We start from the raw sequence: 19135 nt of genomic DNA, 5'->3' as shown, positions 1-19135 counted from the left end.
AGGTGTACATTGAAAAATGTCCAAGGCTTCCCTGGTGTTGCAGTGGTTGAGAGTCCGCCTGCCAATGCAGGGGACACGGGCTCATGCCCCGGTCCGGGAAGATTCCACATGCCGCAGAGCGGCTGGGCCCATGAGCCATGGCCGCTGAGCCTGCGCGTCCGGAGTCTGGGCTCCACAACGGGAGAGGCCACAACAGTGTGAGGCCCGTGTACCACAAAAAAAAAAAAGAAAAGAAAAATGTCCAGGCATCACACATCTACTCCCCTCCCTTTTGTCAGGGTAAAGAAATCTGGTCTCTGTGGCACCAGACATCAGTCCCTTGGGGCCCATGATCTTCTCACCTTCGCACACCAAGCTGCTAAAATAATCTAGCAAATAGTAGCTTCTTAGTGACCATTCGTTCAATGAATGACATTTCCTCAAGCAGTGCCCACTTGTAGAAGTCAACAGAATAATATAGCTCTGATAAGTAAGAAAATAATAGTTTCTGGACCCACTGGTTTGCCATTTTTACTTTAAAAAATATATTTAGAAACACAAATGATAAAGACCACCTTGACGAAATGCCTCTGAATTCAGCTTGGTTTTATACTAGCCAAGGAATCATCTCCTGAGTTACTCTAATGAACTGCAGGAATTTGGATGTGGCACCCTTAAAGGTGGAGGTGGTCACAGGGTATGGAGAGTGGGAAATCCTCAATTCTGTCCCACTTCCTTCAGGCCAGCAGAGAGTTGTCCCTACACCTTGACACAGACAAGCTTCTATATCTCAGTGGCTAATGAAGAAAGACATTCTTTTTTTCCTTCTGAGCATCAGGACTCATCTTTGTACCTTGCAGTGTTTCTGGAATACCTCCTCTGGGTCTCATCAGCTCACCACCTTGCAAAGATGAGAAGAGGGTTGCTTTTTCTACCATTCCTGCCATCTGGAAGACCCTCTTTGTTTCATTCCTCCCCATAAATAGTCCATCTGTGCTCAAATCTCATGGTGAAATGTATCCTTGATCTTTTTGCCTCCACCTCTTAATTTATCCTTTGACTTCAGTTCCTGTCCTAAGATTCAATTTTCTACATCAAGCTCTTGTTTTCCATATTTTTCTATGCTGGCTACTTCTTTCTGGTTAATCAGTGTAGAGGAAAAAATTTAGGACCAATCTCCTTGAATAAAGTTATGGCTCTGACTGCCACTAAGCCTCTCACAACCTTCATATAAAAGCAGTAAACCACAAGATCACTTCAAATTTTTACTAGCACAGTTATTTTAAAGGAAGAAGATATTTTTAGAAAGCTTTCCAGATTTATAGAAGTTTTAAATGTACTAAAGCCAGATAATTAATTCCAAACAGCTTCAATACTTCCTCTCCTGTGAGACCAAACCAAGTCACAAAAACAGGAAGTGGCCAAATGGCCATGCACCTACCTGAGGGTATGGGGAAGTCCTGGACTTTGACTTTGAGCTGGAGAGCCTGGACTTGGCCCCCTTTCTGCTGTCAGTCATGGCAGGAGTGGAGCTGCCTGCATAGGAGAAGGCTGGTTTGGAGGCTGAGATCTGATCCAGGGAGAGCTGCAGCCCTTTGTATTCCGTGTCTCTGCAGGGTGGGAAGACACAGCCCTTAATCGGCCACCACAGGAAATGGATACACATGTTCTCTTACCAGAAATGACAGCCATTCATATTCAAAAAGGAAGCAAGAAAAAGTTAACCTTGTAAATGGTTTCCACAAACACCTTGATTATTTTAGAAGTGCCTAACATTTAACTAATGCCTCTGAATGTAGCTGCCCCAGGTACCACAGCTAAATTATATGATATACTCATGAAGATGTCTTGATTAAAAAATACATTTTTCATTATTTTTATATAAGTAGAAAATAATTTAAATTCGCTGAGCTTTTGTGTCCTCACTGGTAAGATATGGATTATAAAATTTACTCTAAAAATTGTCTGTATGGGGTTAGTGCCATAGACAATTGACCATCTGATGCTATCTGATCACTGGCAAGAAGAATGTCTTCTATCAGCTGCTCCTAGATCAATCATTCTGGGTAAACATTCCAAATATTCGTATGGCTAGCAAACTAGTGTATCTAGCTTATTAGTTAAAAATCCCTTTCGGGACTTCCCTGGTGGCGCAGTGGTTAAGAATCCACCTGTCAATGCAGGGGACATGGGTTCGAGCCCTGGTCCAGGAAGATCACACATGCCACAGAGCAACTAAGCCTGTGCACCCCAACTACTGAGCCAGCGCTCTAGAGCCTGCAAACCACAACTACTGAGCCCACGTGCCACAGCTACTGAAGCCCGCGCTCGCCTAGAGCCCATGCTCGCTACAAGAGAAGCCACCACAACAAAAAGCCCGCACACTGCAACGAAGAGTAGCCCCTGCTTGCTGCAACTAGAGAAAGCCCACGCACAGCAATGAAGACCCAACACAGCCAAAAATAAATAAATTAATTAATTAAATTATATATTTTTTAAAAATCCCTTTCAACAGGCTAACTAATTCAGTTACCTTAGGGTACACTTTCCCACCAGTTCTTTTTACTCCTTCATTCAGTAAATATTTATTAGGCTGCTAATATATATCAGACTTTGTGCTATATGGAGATGAAAGGATAAATAAGGCATTTAGAGTCCCTGCCCTTGTGCAGATTACAATCTATTGGGGAGAAGAAATAATAAACAAATATAATAACTGCAGACTGTGATATGACCGGGATAAAGAGTGTATCTCAGAAAGTTCGTTACAAAGGTATTGCTGAGGCATTGAGGGACTACAGATGACAGCTTGGCCCTGCCCCCAGCTACCACCTCAGCCTGCTTCCAGGCAGCGGGGAGTCTCAGCTCACTCCTCACCCCTTCCCACTGGCAGCCTGACTAAAATGTTTCAGAGTCTTCTTTGTGAGGACTCGTGGGAGCATTTTCTCTCAGGTTCCAGAACTAGCTGAGCTGCTCCTGAGTAATTGATTTCTTTTTATCTCACGAGCACTGTGAATCATATCATTCATCATGTTTCCCTCTTTGCAATGAAGTCAAAAGCCCTGAGCCCAAGGCTGATGTGTCACCACCTCTAGCAAGTATACAAGTCCTCAGGTCAGGCATTTTGGGCAACAAACTCCACGGCTTCCTTTATTTTTTTCTTATCTTATTTTTCCTTTCTCTAATGGGCTCACCTTTTTAAACATTTTCTGTGCATTTTCAATGCTCTTCAGATTAAGATAGCTATATTCAGTGTAACAAATTGATAAAATTATATATGTTAAAGTGACTGGCAGATGTCCATGGTTCAGCGAATATTCATTAACCTTCTTTTCCTTTTCCCTACCTATTCTTCTACAGAGAGATCCGGCAAAAGCAAAAGTATAATTCAGGCAAGGAGTTCCTCCTCAAGTGACCAGGAATAGAAACCAGCTAAAACAGGTCCAATAATATCAATGCAACTAACTGGAGTGTAGTGATAGATGTCATCAAATTGCAATGGCTTCTTATCAAACAGTCCATCTATTCAGTGAAAGTTAAAAAAAAAAAAATTCACCTATGTAACAAAAATTTAGAAAGTAGGGACTTCCCTGGTGGTCCAGTGGTTAAGACTCTGTGCTGTATGGCGAGGAGCATGGGTTTGATCCGTGGTCGGGGAACTAAGATCCCACCTGCCACGTGGCCAAAAAAACCCCAAAATTTAGAAGGTAGGCATAAGAATTGTCTCCTGGGCTTGGGGAGTCTGATCACATCACTGGTTTGCTATACACTCTAAGCTCTAATCGACTCCCAAGGACAACACATGGCACAGGCTCTGATCATTCCCTGGTCAGAACCTCAATGCCCGCCAAAATGTGGTGCCCACCTATTTTTCTGACAATATCTCAGAATTTTCCTTCATTAGCCCCTCACTTCATCCAAAACAGTTCTCCCCAAACTGACCTTATACTTTCCTGATTTTCTCTCTACTCCAACACATACTTATAAAACCCCTCTTATAAAGAACTATCTTAGATCCCACTCGTCTCTAGGAAGCCCTTCCCAGCTGCTAAGCCCACCCATTCCTTCAGTACGTGTTTACTAAGCATCTTTGTGGTGGCTGTGGAGACACAGCAATGAGCAGAAGGTCTAAGCCACTACCCTCATGACCAAGGCACCAGGGCCAGTTCCTGAGGGAAGTGGGGAAGGAACCAGGAGCTTATCTCTTTCCTCCTCTAATCTTATTTTTCAACAGATTATGTCTTATCTTTCCCAGTGGATCCTAAGTTCCTAGAAGATTAGAGTCAAGACATACTCTATTCCAATGGCTTATTTTTTTTTTTTTTTGCGGTACGCGGGCCTCTCACTGTTGTGGCCTCTCCCGTTGTGGAGCACAGGCTCCGGATGTGCAGGCTCAGAGGCCATGGCTCACGGGCCCAGCCGCTCCGCGGCATGTGGGATCTTCCTGGACTGGGGCACGAACCCGTGTCCCCTGCATCGGCAGGCAGACTCTCAACCACTGCGCCACCAGGGAAGCCCCCAATGGCATTTTGCACAAGAGTTCACATAGATGGAAGAGGAAGAAGGTAAGGATGCAACTAAAAAAGGACTGTTTTCTTCAATGACGACTAATAACTTGGAGCCCAAAAGCCTTTCTCTGGGGAAAAAGACCCTTGTGGGCTGTGAGTCCCCAGACCCACCTGGCCCTGAGATCACATGGATATGACAGTGAGCAAGCTAGGCTCTGACAGGAGGTAGAGCCCCCATCCTTGACCATCTTCTGTGTCAAATGTACTTCTGTCTGCTGGGCAGCAGAGTATCCATCCAGTCCCTAAGACTGACAGCAAAAATCATGCACCCCTGAAAACTGGTCAAATCATTTTTGTCGACTCATTCTTAATGCAACATTTCAGCACAGAGACTTCATGGCTACAAGCAGAGAGTAAACAAGGATTCACTTTTCTCTTGCACACTATCAGACCCCAGAGTATGCATTTCAACTACTGAAAAAGTCTCTCCAAAATTTTTGCATAGTTTCCAATGAAGAAAACACTCCAAATTAAATAGGCCTAAATAAAATTTGAAAGCCAGTAAATGCTTTTAATTTCTACATATACACATGAAAAAGCTAATAAATACAAAAAGAGTTATACTTTGGATACACCAGTTAAAATATTAATGTTCTGGTGCACCAAAAAATACAAAAACAAATCTGCCAAAATTAAGCAGTAGATCATGAAGTCAGGTAGATCACAGTTTGAGCCTCTTACTGTGTGATAACCTGTCTAGACTTTAATTTCCTCTTTAAAATTCACAGGGATGTGGGCTTCCCTAGTGGCGCAGTAGTTGAGAGTCCACCTGCCGATGCAGGGGACACGGGTTCGTGCCCCGGTCCGGGAAGATCCCACATGCCGCGGAGCGGCTGGGCCTGTGGGCCACGGCTGCTGATCCTGCGCGTCCAGAGCCTGTGCTCTGCAACGGGAGAGGCCACAACAGCAAGAGGCCCGTGTACCGCAAAAAAAAAAAAAAAAAAAAAAAATTCACAGGGATGTGCTGAGGTTCAGATGAAATATTATGTGGAAAGCTTATAGCCCAGTACCTAGAACATAGTAAATGCTCAATAAATAGTATTATTTCTTCACTTCCACCCTCGATGGCACTTTTTGGCACCTGATTTCCCCAAAGCGATAGTTTCACTTTGGTAGCAACTGTAATACCTTTCATTACAAACACTTCCCTATGCTGTATTTCTTTCCTTTCTATCTCAAACTCATTTTCGTTTGCTCTGTTCCTTTTTAGCTTCTAAACTGTATTGTAGTGTGGCCAACATATTTATTAAGTTCATTAAGTTCTTTATTGCTAAGTCAGCAAATGAAGACCATAGAGCAAAACAGACCTGGCATTCGGAGAGGAGCTCGGCCTTCCTGTTTCTCTGTTCGAGACTCTAACAGCTCAAAAGATGTGTTAGGATGAAAAGCACAATAAAAAAATACCCACTTAAAGACATTTCAAGTACGGTTGATGTACTGCCAAGAGCAACTCTGCATGGCAGATTCACTGAGAACAAAGCATTTGTTTTACTTTTAGAATTCTATTAAATTGAGTATTTCATTTGTATAGATTAAAGGTCTAGATGCTGATGGGAATCACATTACTGAGTTCCATTTCCCTCCTCCAAACTCAGACACAAAGAAGAGTCTGGCTCTACCTCTCCCCCTTCCCCTAGTGAGGTGTATTCTGGTATACACACACATCCTCAAAGTTAGGTGTATGCCTAGTAAAGCCGTTCAGTGCTTCCCTGTGGAGTGGGACAAAACAAAATACGTGGCTGCACAGAACTTAGACTCTGAAATGAGAATGGTGAGGAGCTTGACTTAGGTGACTTTAATAAAGGAAGGACTCAGCCCTGCTCAAGCTTTCTTGAGAAGTGCCTCATAGACCATGTTAAGGACCCCATAGGTAACCCTCTCAAGGGCAGCTCACGCTGTTCTCCCAGATATGACTGGCATATTGAAAGAGGAACTGACATATGCCATTTGGCATATTTTTCAATTTACTTTTCTTTGGTTCTCTTTTTAATGACTTGTACCAGCGCCATAGACATCCTCAGGTACCTAGGCTCTGAAAGCTATGTGAAATGGGTAATTTGCAATCACTAGGACTTGCAGCTTGTCAATCTCACCCATATTTACACAGACCAAAGTAATCCTCTTATTCCATTATGGACAGTCAGAAATCATTCAATTTGCAGAATTAACCATCTGAGTCTACTCTAAACTTTATAATAGGCATGTACATATTTGGAATTACTCAAATTCCAATAGAATAAAAGGGGCTATTTTTGCATCATTGGCCTTCTCAGCCTTTCCTTAAGCAATATTCCACGACCACTCACAAGGTAAATGCCAAATTGCCATATGGGAAGCTCACTGTGATGCCCTTGCAAAGCAAATGAAAGGTGTCTTCGCTGCTGAAAGGTACTGTCAGCTTCAGAGAAATGCATCAATATTATGTCTAGCATTTTGACTGGGAGACTGGCATCCATGATGCCAACAGCAGCACCAACATATGTACGGCCTTCAAGCGAGTTGGGATGATTATACAGAGAAGTAATCAACAGTATTTGATCAGCTCATGCTGAGTCAAGATTCTTTGCAAGAATTTCCCTCTTCAGCTCTGCCTTACCCTTTTCTGCTTTTGTTTCCACTGAATTTTTGGTTTCTGTCATGTCTGTTTTGGAGCTGGCCGTTCTGGAGTTTGTTGACTTTATGTTATGTGGCAATTCGTAAAAGATGTTGCCAGATTTCCCAATTGAGCTTTTTTTGTTGTTTTTTAACGGCTGAAGGTGATCAAATTACCGAGGAAAACGTGGAAACAAAGACATACAATTGATTTGGCTCCAAAGGCGCTGACTGAAATAAGAAAAGGATTGCATTAAACCGTGATCGGATTAAGTAGGAATGACTGTGCCTTATACTAAACTTTTTAATTGGATTCTAGAGTCACTGTTACACGAAGTGCATGACCTTCTTTTTATTCTGGCAGAGCTGCTGCCTGGCCACTGGGTAAACCTCTGCAGCAGAGAGACCTACTTTCTGTTTCATTTTCAGGCCCCCACAGAGCCCAGCAGAGGTATCTGATAAGGAGGATTCCATACTGTGAGGGGCTCACAGACTTAGACAATCTGCTGGGAAATTAGGCTAAGGCACCCTTGGAAATGTAATAGTCTCATACTAATATAAGACTATTACCCTTAGTAATAGTCTCATACTAATACTAAATGTAATAGTCTCATACTAATAAGTGGATTTGTGTTTGCCCCTTGTGGTTTTCTCCATTTGATTTGGTGATTTTAGTAGTTCCCCAAAAGTCTTGGGGTTTCCATAAACATTGCCTAGAAACCTCTTTCTCCTCCATTTTGTAGGTTTCATCCAACATGCTATGGAGTGGATGGCCTCACAAGGGTAAGGGATGACTTACCCTTCTCGTATGTGAGAGTAAGTATTACATGATAGTGAATGAGGTTTACTATCACATTGTGATTTCAAGAAGGAAAGACAGAGATGTAAACAAACAACAACAACCAAAAAGTAAGTCAAAAACTATAATGTAAGATGTGGCAAGACCAACTATCCTCACAACAGGGATAGTGTAACACTTTCATACAAACCCACGACACAAGTTGAAATATAGTTCAATCCAGACCGGTCACCATATTGCATCTGACTTTGTTCCCTTCTCCCCATTGGCCACAGTGATCTCTCCCTGCTCCCTCCTCTGAGCTCCTCTACCAGTCACTGTCCCACCCTCATTTGGCACTTGTAAATCTGTCTCACAGTGAATGGCATATCTTAAATTCCTTCTCTTCTAGTAGTCTCTGTTTACTGTCTAGCACAAATATCTTACAGAGAACAGACGCTCACTTGCAAGTGATTAACAAAATAATTCTCATTGCAATAAACTGTTATTCTACTCCAATCCGAATGACCAAAAATTCAAAAAACTGGCAAACTTTTCTACATAAATAAGAAAGAAATATCTGCTAAGTAAGCAAGTTTATGTGAGGGATTCTTAAATTCCCAGATTATAATTAATAATCATCATTCTGAAATTCTGTGAGATCTTAAGTCAAAGAAACAAATCATATGCTACCGTTTTAGTGGTATGTATATCCATTAAATGCACTTATTTTTTATCAAGTTATAATTCAGGCATGGCATATGTGATATTTAGGCAAACTAGAATACTAAATTAATTTCATCTTCAACCATGTCTTTGGAACCATTACAGTTGTAATGAAGGGGTGAATAGGAATAGTGCTTTAAACATCCAGAGAAACGCTTCTAAAAATCACTAATGAATACAATATCTCTGCAACAGAAAAACATGAAAAGGATGTAAGCAGTGCACAAATTGCTAAGAAATAATTTTAAGGCTTTGCCTCACTACTAGTAACCTGTGTGAATTAAGGCAGCTACCAGATGTCATTCTTGCCTTTCAAATTGGCAAAGATTTTTTAAATGACAATGAATCTCAATGAAGGCAAGGTGAAATAAATGGGTATTTCTATATACTACTGCTAAGACAGTGAACTAGCAATGTTTACCAAGAGTCTTAGGAATGTTCATACCTTAAATCCAGTAATTCCACCTCTAGGAATATATCTTATGAAAATAATCAGAGATGAGTATCAAAAGTCTATATACAAGGGTGTTTATCAGCATAATTTCTTGTATTTAATTATACACAAATAGGAGGAACCAACAATAGAAGCATTACTTAATTATGGCCTACTAATGTGATAAAATACTATGCAGTCATTCATTTTTTTTTACTCTAACAATGTGAAAAATACTATTGACAATGTGAAAAATTTTCTCTTTTTAAATCAACATGTACTGTATAGGCATGTATATGCATGTACCATAGTGGGAGGCAAAAAACTAAAATGTTAACAGAGGAGTTCTGGAAAATAAATTAACGATGTTCTTTACATTCTCTTTATACCATTCCACATTATTTTAGTTTTTTCTGTAATAAACATGTATGACTTTTATAATCAGAAAAAAAATTATTGAAAAAGAAACACTAATTGAGGCAAATTTCAGGCACTCCTACCTCATTGTGAAATGGTTCCCCAATTTCTTTTCCTTATATATCCAGGGTTTCTTCTTTGTGAATGTTAAATTACAAAGAGAGAAAGCACTACTAAACTTCTTTTCCCATAGGTTCAACTTCTCATGCACACCATTTATAATTTTTAAATGTCCAAATGACTTTATGCTCTCTTAGTGCCTGTACATTTCACTTTCTTTCTGATCTATTTTCCACCCTTCCTACCTGACAGAATTATCTGTCTCTGAAGGCTTTCAAGTGAACTATAGAACTTTATGTTTCCTTCTTTGGAGACTATAACTTAAAATATTACTTATAACTGAAAAAAAGAAAGTCTTGCCACAGAGCTTCTTAAAACAATTTAGTTTCATATGAGTTATAGATGACATATTTGTCATTGTTTAAATGGCATAAACCCTACTTTGGGGCCACATTTCTTGCTCTGAGGAACTTATTTTTTTACGTTCAGAATTCATTCTATATCTAGCTACTAAAGTTTTAGGTATGTTTGTGAATCTTCCTGGTCTAAGTTCCAAATCCTATTGATCTTATAGCTGTGCTGTGTCTTATTTTCTTGAGGTGGACTTTAAAAGTTAGATTCGAATAAATTAAATGCAAAATGTGCTGCCTCTTTCATCAAAGGCGTAAATTAAAAATGGTCGGTCTCCTTTCCCAGGAGAATCCCTAATTTTAGCCCACTTCTGGAGGAGAAAAAAAAGCCAAATATAAAGAAAGTAAAAAATGATATTAATATCAACCAAGTTTTTCTTACATTTAAAATTTTTCACAAATAGAAAATAAAATGCACACATGTTTTTCTGGCCCCCTCTTTGCATTCTGTCTCACCTCTCCACCCTCTCTGTCCATCCCTCTCACTTTCACTGTCAATTATTAAGCTGATGTTTTTCAAATATATGTTCTCTTTAAAACCCTGCCTATGTTTAAGATAGATATGCGATGGGGGAATCCATCACCTAACACCTTATATTTGGCTGAGGTTCTATTCTCACAGGAATAGCTTTCTCACATAGTTCTTCTGACCCTTACAAAGCTGATTCCTAAACCCTACAATCCTCTGGCAGAGAGGGTGAAAGGGCACACCTCCTGTTTTCAACTCCACACAAACTCCAGGAACAGAAAAATACCTGTAATCGCGAAGAAATAATCTTTCCCCAACACTGGGATCCTATCCACAAGATCTCAGGGTCCCCCAATTCCCCACAGTGTGTGAGGAGGCCCCGCAAAGCCAAACCTCATGGCACTGTTGGAAGCGCTGCCCTTTCCTACACAACACAAGGCCCTGACATGTCTGCAGATCACAGAAAAGTTGAACCTCAGTCTTCGAACTCCCTGGGAAAAGATGCAGCAAAAAATGATGGCATGATGCGATGTTTTCAAATGCACAAAGTCTTCATCTGTTTAACTTAAATATTTTAAAATGTGTCCTATAGCATTTATTCTTGATTAAACCTCTTCTAGATAGTTAATCATTTAACGGTTTCTTTACAGTTGCTGTGCAAACAGTTCATTCATACCTAGGACATATCAAATCTCACAGATGTGTTCTTTAATTGGATTCATTTATTTCTAATCTCCTTAAGTCCTTACTACTGTAATGCTTAACTAAATATACATTAAACGCTATTATTTAAACAGCTAAAATAAATTTGAGATGTATTTTATGAATAAGAATTCACAATTCAACAAATGTTTTATTATCATTATTATTATATGTCTTGGTATTCAGATATTTTAAATTGCCTGGTAAATAAGCTGTGTTTTAACAAAATAAGTTCTGAATTGTTGCTAGAGATTCTGAATTGCCCACTGAAATGCCAAATTTTTCATTGTCCCCATATTTGGAGTCAGAGAGCTTGTATAATACTATACAGAATATATAGTTATAAATACAGCCTACTACTAAAGACAGGTGCCTGCTTTTATTATCTTTAGGGCTGGAGATGTTTCCTTGGCTCCCGTGAATATGTCTCAAGACTGGTCTAGTGGTTGATGCTCAATATCTGTTGTTAGACATTTATTTCTTTGGCTTTAGACAGATGGCTCAGAAAAGGATAATAGGGTAAGCCTCATCTATTATCCTTCATTGATTCAGTTTATAAGCTTCTTTCTCTAGAGCAGTGATTCTCAAATTTCAGCATGCATCAGAAGCACATGAAAAATGTATTAAAACACAGCTTGCTGGGCTCCACTCTTTAGAGTTTCTCATTTGTAGGTCTAGGATAGAGCCCACAATTTGCATTTTTAACAAGCTCCTGGATGGTGCTGACGCTACCAGTCAGGGGACCACGCTTTGAGAACTAGAGCAGTTGTTATCAGGGATGAGAGAAACTAAAAGAATTCGTTGAAAGAAAGGGCACCACAGAGAAGATGGAAAACCACTGAAAAGGGAGGGAACATTCCAAAGACAAAATTCACATGTTCCCCAGGGCCTGTCCTGACTGCATATATTTCACCAAACAATTCCCATCCCTGACTGTTTGCTTCCTTTCAAGCCTCCTCTTGGGCATTTCCCATTCCTGCAGACCCCAAACCACTCAGAGCTGTAGGGCTTGGTCTTCAGGCTGCTTCTCTATTAACACCCACTCCCTAGTGACCTCAGCCCCTCCACTGGCTTTAGATTCCATATGCTGATGACCCTCATCTTCAGCTGAGACCTCCTCACTCCAAGACACCCAGATCCAACTGCCTACCTGGTGTTTCCACTCTGATGAATAACAGGTATCTCAAACTAAACATGTCCACACACAACCCTTGATTGCTGCCCTTTCCTACAAATCTGCTTCTTCCCATGATTCACTCAAGTTGCTCAGACTAAAAACCTAGGTGCTGCTCTTGACTCCTATTGTTTTCACAACTCATATCCAGTTCATCTGCAAACCCCATTGGTCTACCTTCAAAACATCCTGAATCTGATCCTTCACCACAACCTCCCTCTTTCAAGCCATCATCTTCCCTCATCTAGGCAATTACAATCATTTCCTAACTGGTCTCCCTGCCTCTTCCCATCACCCACCCCAAAGCCTATTCTCCACATCATCCAGACGATCCTTTCAAAGCTTAAATTACGTCATGCCATGCCTTTGGCTCAAAACTCTCCAATGGTTTCCCAAAGCCTTTGAGACCCAATATGATCTGACTCTGCCTATTCTAGCATCCTCTTTTTCTGCTCTTCCCCTCTCTTTCTCTGCTCCAGCCATAGTGACCTCCTCCATTTGTCAACTTGTCAAGCTGATTGCCACCTCAGGACCTTTGCACTTGCTTCCCACTGCTGGAAATATTCTCCCTGCAGGTCTTGGTATGGCTGCCTCCCTCCCTTCATTTAAGAGTCCTCAGAGAGGACTTCCCTGACCACTTCTATCTCTTTTTCCCTTAATTTTTTCCCCCTCATTTCCTGACATTATACAACATATTTACTTGTTTATAAGTACTATCTATTTCTTCCCACTAAAATTTTTGCTCCATGAGGGTAGGAACCTTGTCTGTCTTGGTCATACCAGAGTCCTACCACAGAGCTTGGCATGTGGTAGACACTGGGGAAATACTTGCGGAGCGAATGCAAGAAACACGCCCAGTTTTCAGTAGAGAGGACTAGGCTCTACAACATTTCTTACCATCCTCTTAATTACAGTCACAGAAATTAAGCTAATTCTAATGATAGAAATTTGTTTATAATGAAGGTCCTATTGAGTCAACAAGATGAGACACAAATAGAAAAGTGATTACAATGTGAAATGCCATGTAGCGTCTCTAAATATTTTCCCCTGGTTTTCAATTAACCCTCACAATAAATACCACCCTGCACTTTGCTATTTCTTGAACTGCTTTAATTGCAGGAATGAGATTGACACCCACTCTGCCCTCCCTTTTGTGGGCTTCATCCTTCCAGCATTTCTGAGCTGTAACCCTGCAGGGGTCCATTACCCAAATCCAGCACAACAAATACTTCACTTTGCCAGGACTGTAGCAAGATTTCAACAGCTAATAGAAATGCTGTGACATTACTAGTCTCTTAATGGCTTTTTTTTTTTTTACATCTTTATTGGAGTATAATTGCTTTACAGTGGTGTGTTAGTTTCTGCTTTATAACAAAGTGAATCAGTTACACATATACATATGTTCCCATCTCTCTTCCCTCTTGCGTCTCCCTCCCACCCCTCTAGGTGGTCACAAAGCACCGAGCTGATCTCCCTGTGCTATGCGGCTGCTTCCCACTAGCTATCTATTTTACGTTTGGTAGTGTATATACGTCCATGCCACTCTCTCACTTTGTCACAGCTTACCCTTCCCCCTCCCCATATCCTCAAGTCCATTCTCTAGTAGGTCTGTGTTCTGGAGGAAAAAAAATACTGCTCTTTTCCTGTCGTATATTTGGACACCGATATCAATTAATGGGAGTGTTGAAAGAAGTAAATCTCATGGGTCCTTACCTTCAGCAACCAGAACACATTACAGTCATCACAAGCGCAGAGAGTGAAATGAATGACCGAGGAGCAGAAGCAAGCCACAAACCCCTAAGAATGCTCTGAAACCAGGATTCTATTTTTATCGCGGTTTTCAATAGTAGGAGGAGAGAGCCAGCACATTCTTAGATTGCATTGCTAGAGAATGTTGCTATTCTCAGAGAGATGTAAAAAGTGGCAAGGGACTTGGATTTAAAAGTACAAACACAGAGAGAATCCCACTTTAATGGGTACCATTATGACATCCAGTTCAACATAATGAGGCTATTTCCACGATCTGGCCAGCAGCCCATATTAGCACGGCTTTACTGATGTGGATACAACAAATTCTGTTTGAACAAGAAATCCCAGGGAAAAAAAAAAGAGATCCTTTCACAAGCTCTATCTATTTAGCAATCAATCAAAGGAAAGATATCCTTCTAGTAAAGACAGCAGCTTGCATTTGAATCCTGGTAAAATATTAGATGTTCTGAATAAAATAATGGTCTACAGGCGATGCTTCTGGACTGCTGTTTTGTGAACATGTCATGACCATTGGTGCTTAAACTGGTGGAGGGGAGATGGGCTGGGGCCTGGAAGTGAGCATACTGCATAGCAGCTGACTGGTTCTGGGAAGCAATGGAGACCCCATATTGAACAAGAGAGTGAACTATCCATAGACCTTGGTAAAATCTCTGCAAAACATCCTATTACTTCCTGAGCAATAGGTGGAATCATAAAATTGCCAATTTTGGACTATTTCAATATACAGAAATGGCAATTTCATATGGTTCACCCTAGTACAATGTTACCAGCTTAAAAACAGCATACCAAATAGGAAGTTGGACGGGCTCTAGAGTCTGGGCCCTGGGGTGGTATGCTCTCTCTTGAGCTGTGTTATATTGGCTAAGTCACTTGGCCTCTCTGAGCCTCTGGCACAAAATAACCGCTGCACAAATGCGAGTCCTTCTTATTCCCCAACCTTTCTAAGCTTGGCAACAAACAAGAGCACCTTCCCACCCCTCCTTCAGCTTGGAGCTGACAACCATCTTCCAGTCTCTCCAGGGCAAGGCAGCAGCAATGCCTAGGAATTTCCCTTTACAAAAGAAAAGTTTAATTACATTAACCTAAAATAATTAGCAACACTTCCTAAAAATGTAATAAATCGGCAAAGACTATTTTGACTCTAGAGAGATTCTTCAATTTAAAATTTGCTGAGATGCTTAACCCTATTAGAAGTCAGCCCCACAAAATATTCAAAAATCACAGTCAAAGCAGAACAAAAATCTACTCTCAACATCATTCCAACAGGACAAAAGTCAACCTGGGCACAACTGCTCTCTCTCTCTGGCTCAGGTAATGAGATACACAGGACCTGCCCTGGGTAATATCCTTGTGAGAATTAAAATTGGACTTCTTAGCCTGCAATCGGTTACCTTGCTGCCAATCATGATCTCCATACGCGCACACACACACACACACACACACACACACACACACCCCTCTCTCCAGAGGCCCGGCTCCTCTCACTGCATCCGCTCCCTCCCCACCATCTAACCAGAGGGGAGTCTGACTGCCCCTGCAAGCTTATTCCCCAAGGGTGCCCTAACAGTCCCAAGGTACTTTGGGCCCTCTTCCTTCTAATTGTGGATGGAAGCACTTCCCTCCAGGAAGGAATCTCAGTCATCAGTAAATCTATGGAGAAATCAAGGTAGGCTATAGCTTGGACTTGTGCTTACTTCTTTTTCCTTCAGATATTGTCTTGTTCATTTCGATGTCCTCAGAACCTAGCACTGTGCCTGACACATAATAGGTGCTCAATAAATCATTTATAAATACTTAAAGACCTATTAGCACTAACCAACTGAAGGATGGTCTCACAGTCCTTTCCAGATGCCTCAGAATGTTTGGTGACTTATTCTTGGGCAACCCTCAGCCTTCTGAAGACTTGTGCTTTCCCTCCTTCAGCCCAAAGACTCACAGACATTTATTCTGCGTTTACTGGCAGGCCAAAAATTATTCTATTTAATTTCACTGAAATAATCACCCTAATAATTTACACTTATCCCATGTTACTTTGTAATCAGGCACAGTGCCAAGAACCCCACACATTATCCATGTAATGTTCACAATGACTCTATGAGGTAGATATAATTATTACCCTCATTTTACAGATTAAAAAAAAGGCAGTGAAGTTAGGCAATTTGCCCACAATCACAGAGTTAGTGGCAGCGCTGGGATTTAAATAGGCAACAGACCCAGAGCCCAAACCCTTAACTAATATGATATTGCATGATAAAATGTAGTGATATCTCATTTCGTAACACATTTTTCAAATATCTTGTAAAATGTCCCTATGGTTATCAGAGTTTGAAACATCTAAGTAAGAAGCCTGGGGGTTAGGCTGCATCATATTCTATTAGTAGGATTACAATGTCAAACGCCGCACTGGGGAGGCCTTCCGGTTCTGCAAATCTGGAGCTGGCCACATAGCTTCTCTGCACCTCCCTCTCCTCCATTCTGCTTCTGTTTGTTGTCCTAATGTATATCTAACATTTACTTCCTACAAATAATTTTTTAAATACAACCATTATACCACTGTGGCGCCACTGTGTATTCATTTCAATAAGATTTTAAGTTCAATTCAGAATACTGACATCCCTTAAAACTTTAAAAACTATGTCCTATGCCTGGATGCTAAAAATATATATATTCATTATTAAAGTCAAATGAACATGTTGAAGATATACTAGTACTCATTTGGGAAAGGTACGAGCTTTGGGGAAAATAGTTTCCAATCCTGATGGAACACGCTGAGTTCCAACAAAAAAAGTTCAGGTAAAAAGGTAGAGACAGAAAGAAACCCAGCTTTGGGCTTCCCTGGTGGTGCAGTTGTTGAGAGTCCGCCTGCCGATGCAGGGGACACAGGTTCGTGCCCCGGTCCAGGAAGATCCCACATGCCACGGAGCTGCTGGGCCCGTGAGCCACGGCCGCTGAGCCTGCGCGTCTGGAGCCTGTGCTCCGCAACAGGAGAGGCCGCAACAGTGAGAGGCCCGCGTACCACAAAAAAAAAAAAAAGGGAGAAACCCAGCTTAGACAAGAGCAGTGAGACAAGCACAGCTGAATCGAATTTGAAGAGTGACTGTCACAGAAATACTTATGGAAAAAGAACAATGGGACAAATGTGTGGAAGTCATTGTTTCATCTCAAAAGATTCCACTTCTGTCCAACCCTTAAAATTCTACTCCTTCCCTGACACCTCCACCTTCATTTAAAGCTCCTTTGAATTCTGTGCCCTTAGCAAATAGTGCAAGTGTACCATATCATTTCAAACTAGACTAATCTGAGTTCTTAAATATTTAAATGAAACTCTTTTATTTTGTCAACTAAATTGTAAACTACTCAAGAGAAGCCAAGACTTCTGTTTCATGTATACATGCAATAAATCATTGCAATCTGCCATCCTCTGTAAAACACTGGTGAGATAGCCATACCCAGTCCATGTAGAGAGATAGGGAACATACAAAAGCCTCCACTGATCATCAAAAATGCCACTGTCACAGGTTTTATTCACTTTAAATTATAATTACTGACTTGGTAAAATTGACAAAACACTGGTTCCAACAAAATTAACCTCAGAAATTTGATAAAAGCTTAGTTTCTTAGAACCCTCTTTTTCCTTGTAAACACCATTTCACCATGTAAGGCACCTTCTAGCTTGCCTGGCACAAATAAGGCACTTGGTAAATGCTGGCTTACCTCCATCCAAGCAGAAATCTCAGCTCCCTCTAGACCATACAGTGACACCAGTGAAAAACAGGGTGAGCCTAGTCAAACTATAGAAGCCACCACACACAAAGAGCACAATGCTTGGAGGGGTGTGAATGGAAGGACTGGGGAGGGGAAAGAAAATAAACACTCAAATTTGTGGATTCGAGGATCCTGAAATCCAAGTTAAAGAGGGAATTATTCATCTCCTTCCAAAGTATTTCAGTTGAAGTCACATACTTGGCAAGAGCTAGTAACAACAGTTAAGATATTTTGAGCATCTGCTCTCTGCCAGGTACTGTGCTACACGTACATTATCTTATTTAATCCCCCTCGGTCCTTAAAAAGTGTATGCAAATGTCTCCATTTCACAGATGGGAAAACAGAGGGTCAAAGGTGTAGAGCTGTGCTCAAAGTCTCACAGCTATTATGCAGCAACGCATATTTGAACCTGGATCCATCTGACACAAAAGCCCACGCCTTTCCCTTGCAGTTTGCTTCGAATGATACTGTGCTTTTAAAAAAACAAAATCACGATCCTAGTGCAATATAACTTCCCAGAGTAAAAGTCACAGATGGTAAACAGATGGCCCAGACTCAGCCAGACCCCTAACGTTGTCAGTGCCCAACAAAAGCAAGTTCCTCTCTCATGGCCCTTAGCCCTGCCCTCACCATGGATCACCTCTCCCCACTGCCAGCTCTCTGGACCTTGGGATGCCTGCAGCAGGGGGAAAGGAGATGGGAAGTTACTCCTTCAGACAAGGCAGAATGTTAAATCCCTCCACTCATAGGCACGCGGGTATTTCCAGGTTCCATCTAAACCCCAACCAATCCTTTTTGCATGATGGCTTAAACACAGACAACAGCACTTCAACCCAAATGAGTCTTCTATCACTGCCTGCTCATCTAGAAAGATGTCACAAGCCAATGAGAACAGAAAACAGAGGAAAGCACTGGATAAGCGGAAGGAAGTAGCAGCCTTTTACTAAATTATCAAGATATGCATAATCCAAAAAAAGTAAATCAACTATGCTTCAATTTAAAAAAAAATAGGTATGCATAATCCACCCACCTCCACACACACACATCTTGTACCAAACATAACAGCGTTTGCCTCATGACCACACTAAGTCAAAAGACAAAAACATGTTTCTCTGGAGTTCCAGTAAAGCCTTATTTGAATTTGTCCATCCATTCACAATAACATGGATGAATCCCTGCCTTCAAATGTAATGATCCATGTTTTTCCACGATGTGACTCAAAGATCAGAACCCTTCTCCTCCCAACAGCCAGAGAAGAGTGGTCAGGCTGGTCATTTAGTAAGCACCAAGCG

At 41.1% G+C, this 19135-nt stretch overlaps 1 protein-coding gene across 1 annotated transcript in view; it reads right to left on the bottom strand.

Moving 5' to 3' along the window:
• SIM1 (SIM bHLH transcription factor 1) overlaps positions 1-19135 on the bottom strand; it is a 69626-nt gene that overhangs the window by 26468 nt on the left and 24023 nt on the right. The window contains exon 10 of the mRNA XM_004264783.4: positions 1421-1589. Within this exon, the coding sequence (XP_004264831.1) occupies positions 1421-1589 (169 nt within the window). The remainder of the gene's footprint in view (positions 1-1420; positions 1590-19135) is intronic.

The sequence above is a fragment of the Orcinus orca genome, chromosome 12 (assembly GCF_937001465.1).
Source record: "Orcinus orca chromosome 12, mOrcOrc1.1, whole genome shotgun sequence".
Classification (NCBI taxonomy): Eukaryota; Metazoa; Chordata; class Mammalia; order Artiodactyla; family Delphinidae; genus Orcinus; species Orcinus orca.
Note: the sequence above shows the minus strand (reverse complement) of the source record. Positions and strands in the feature narration are given on the sequence as shown.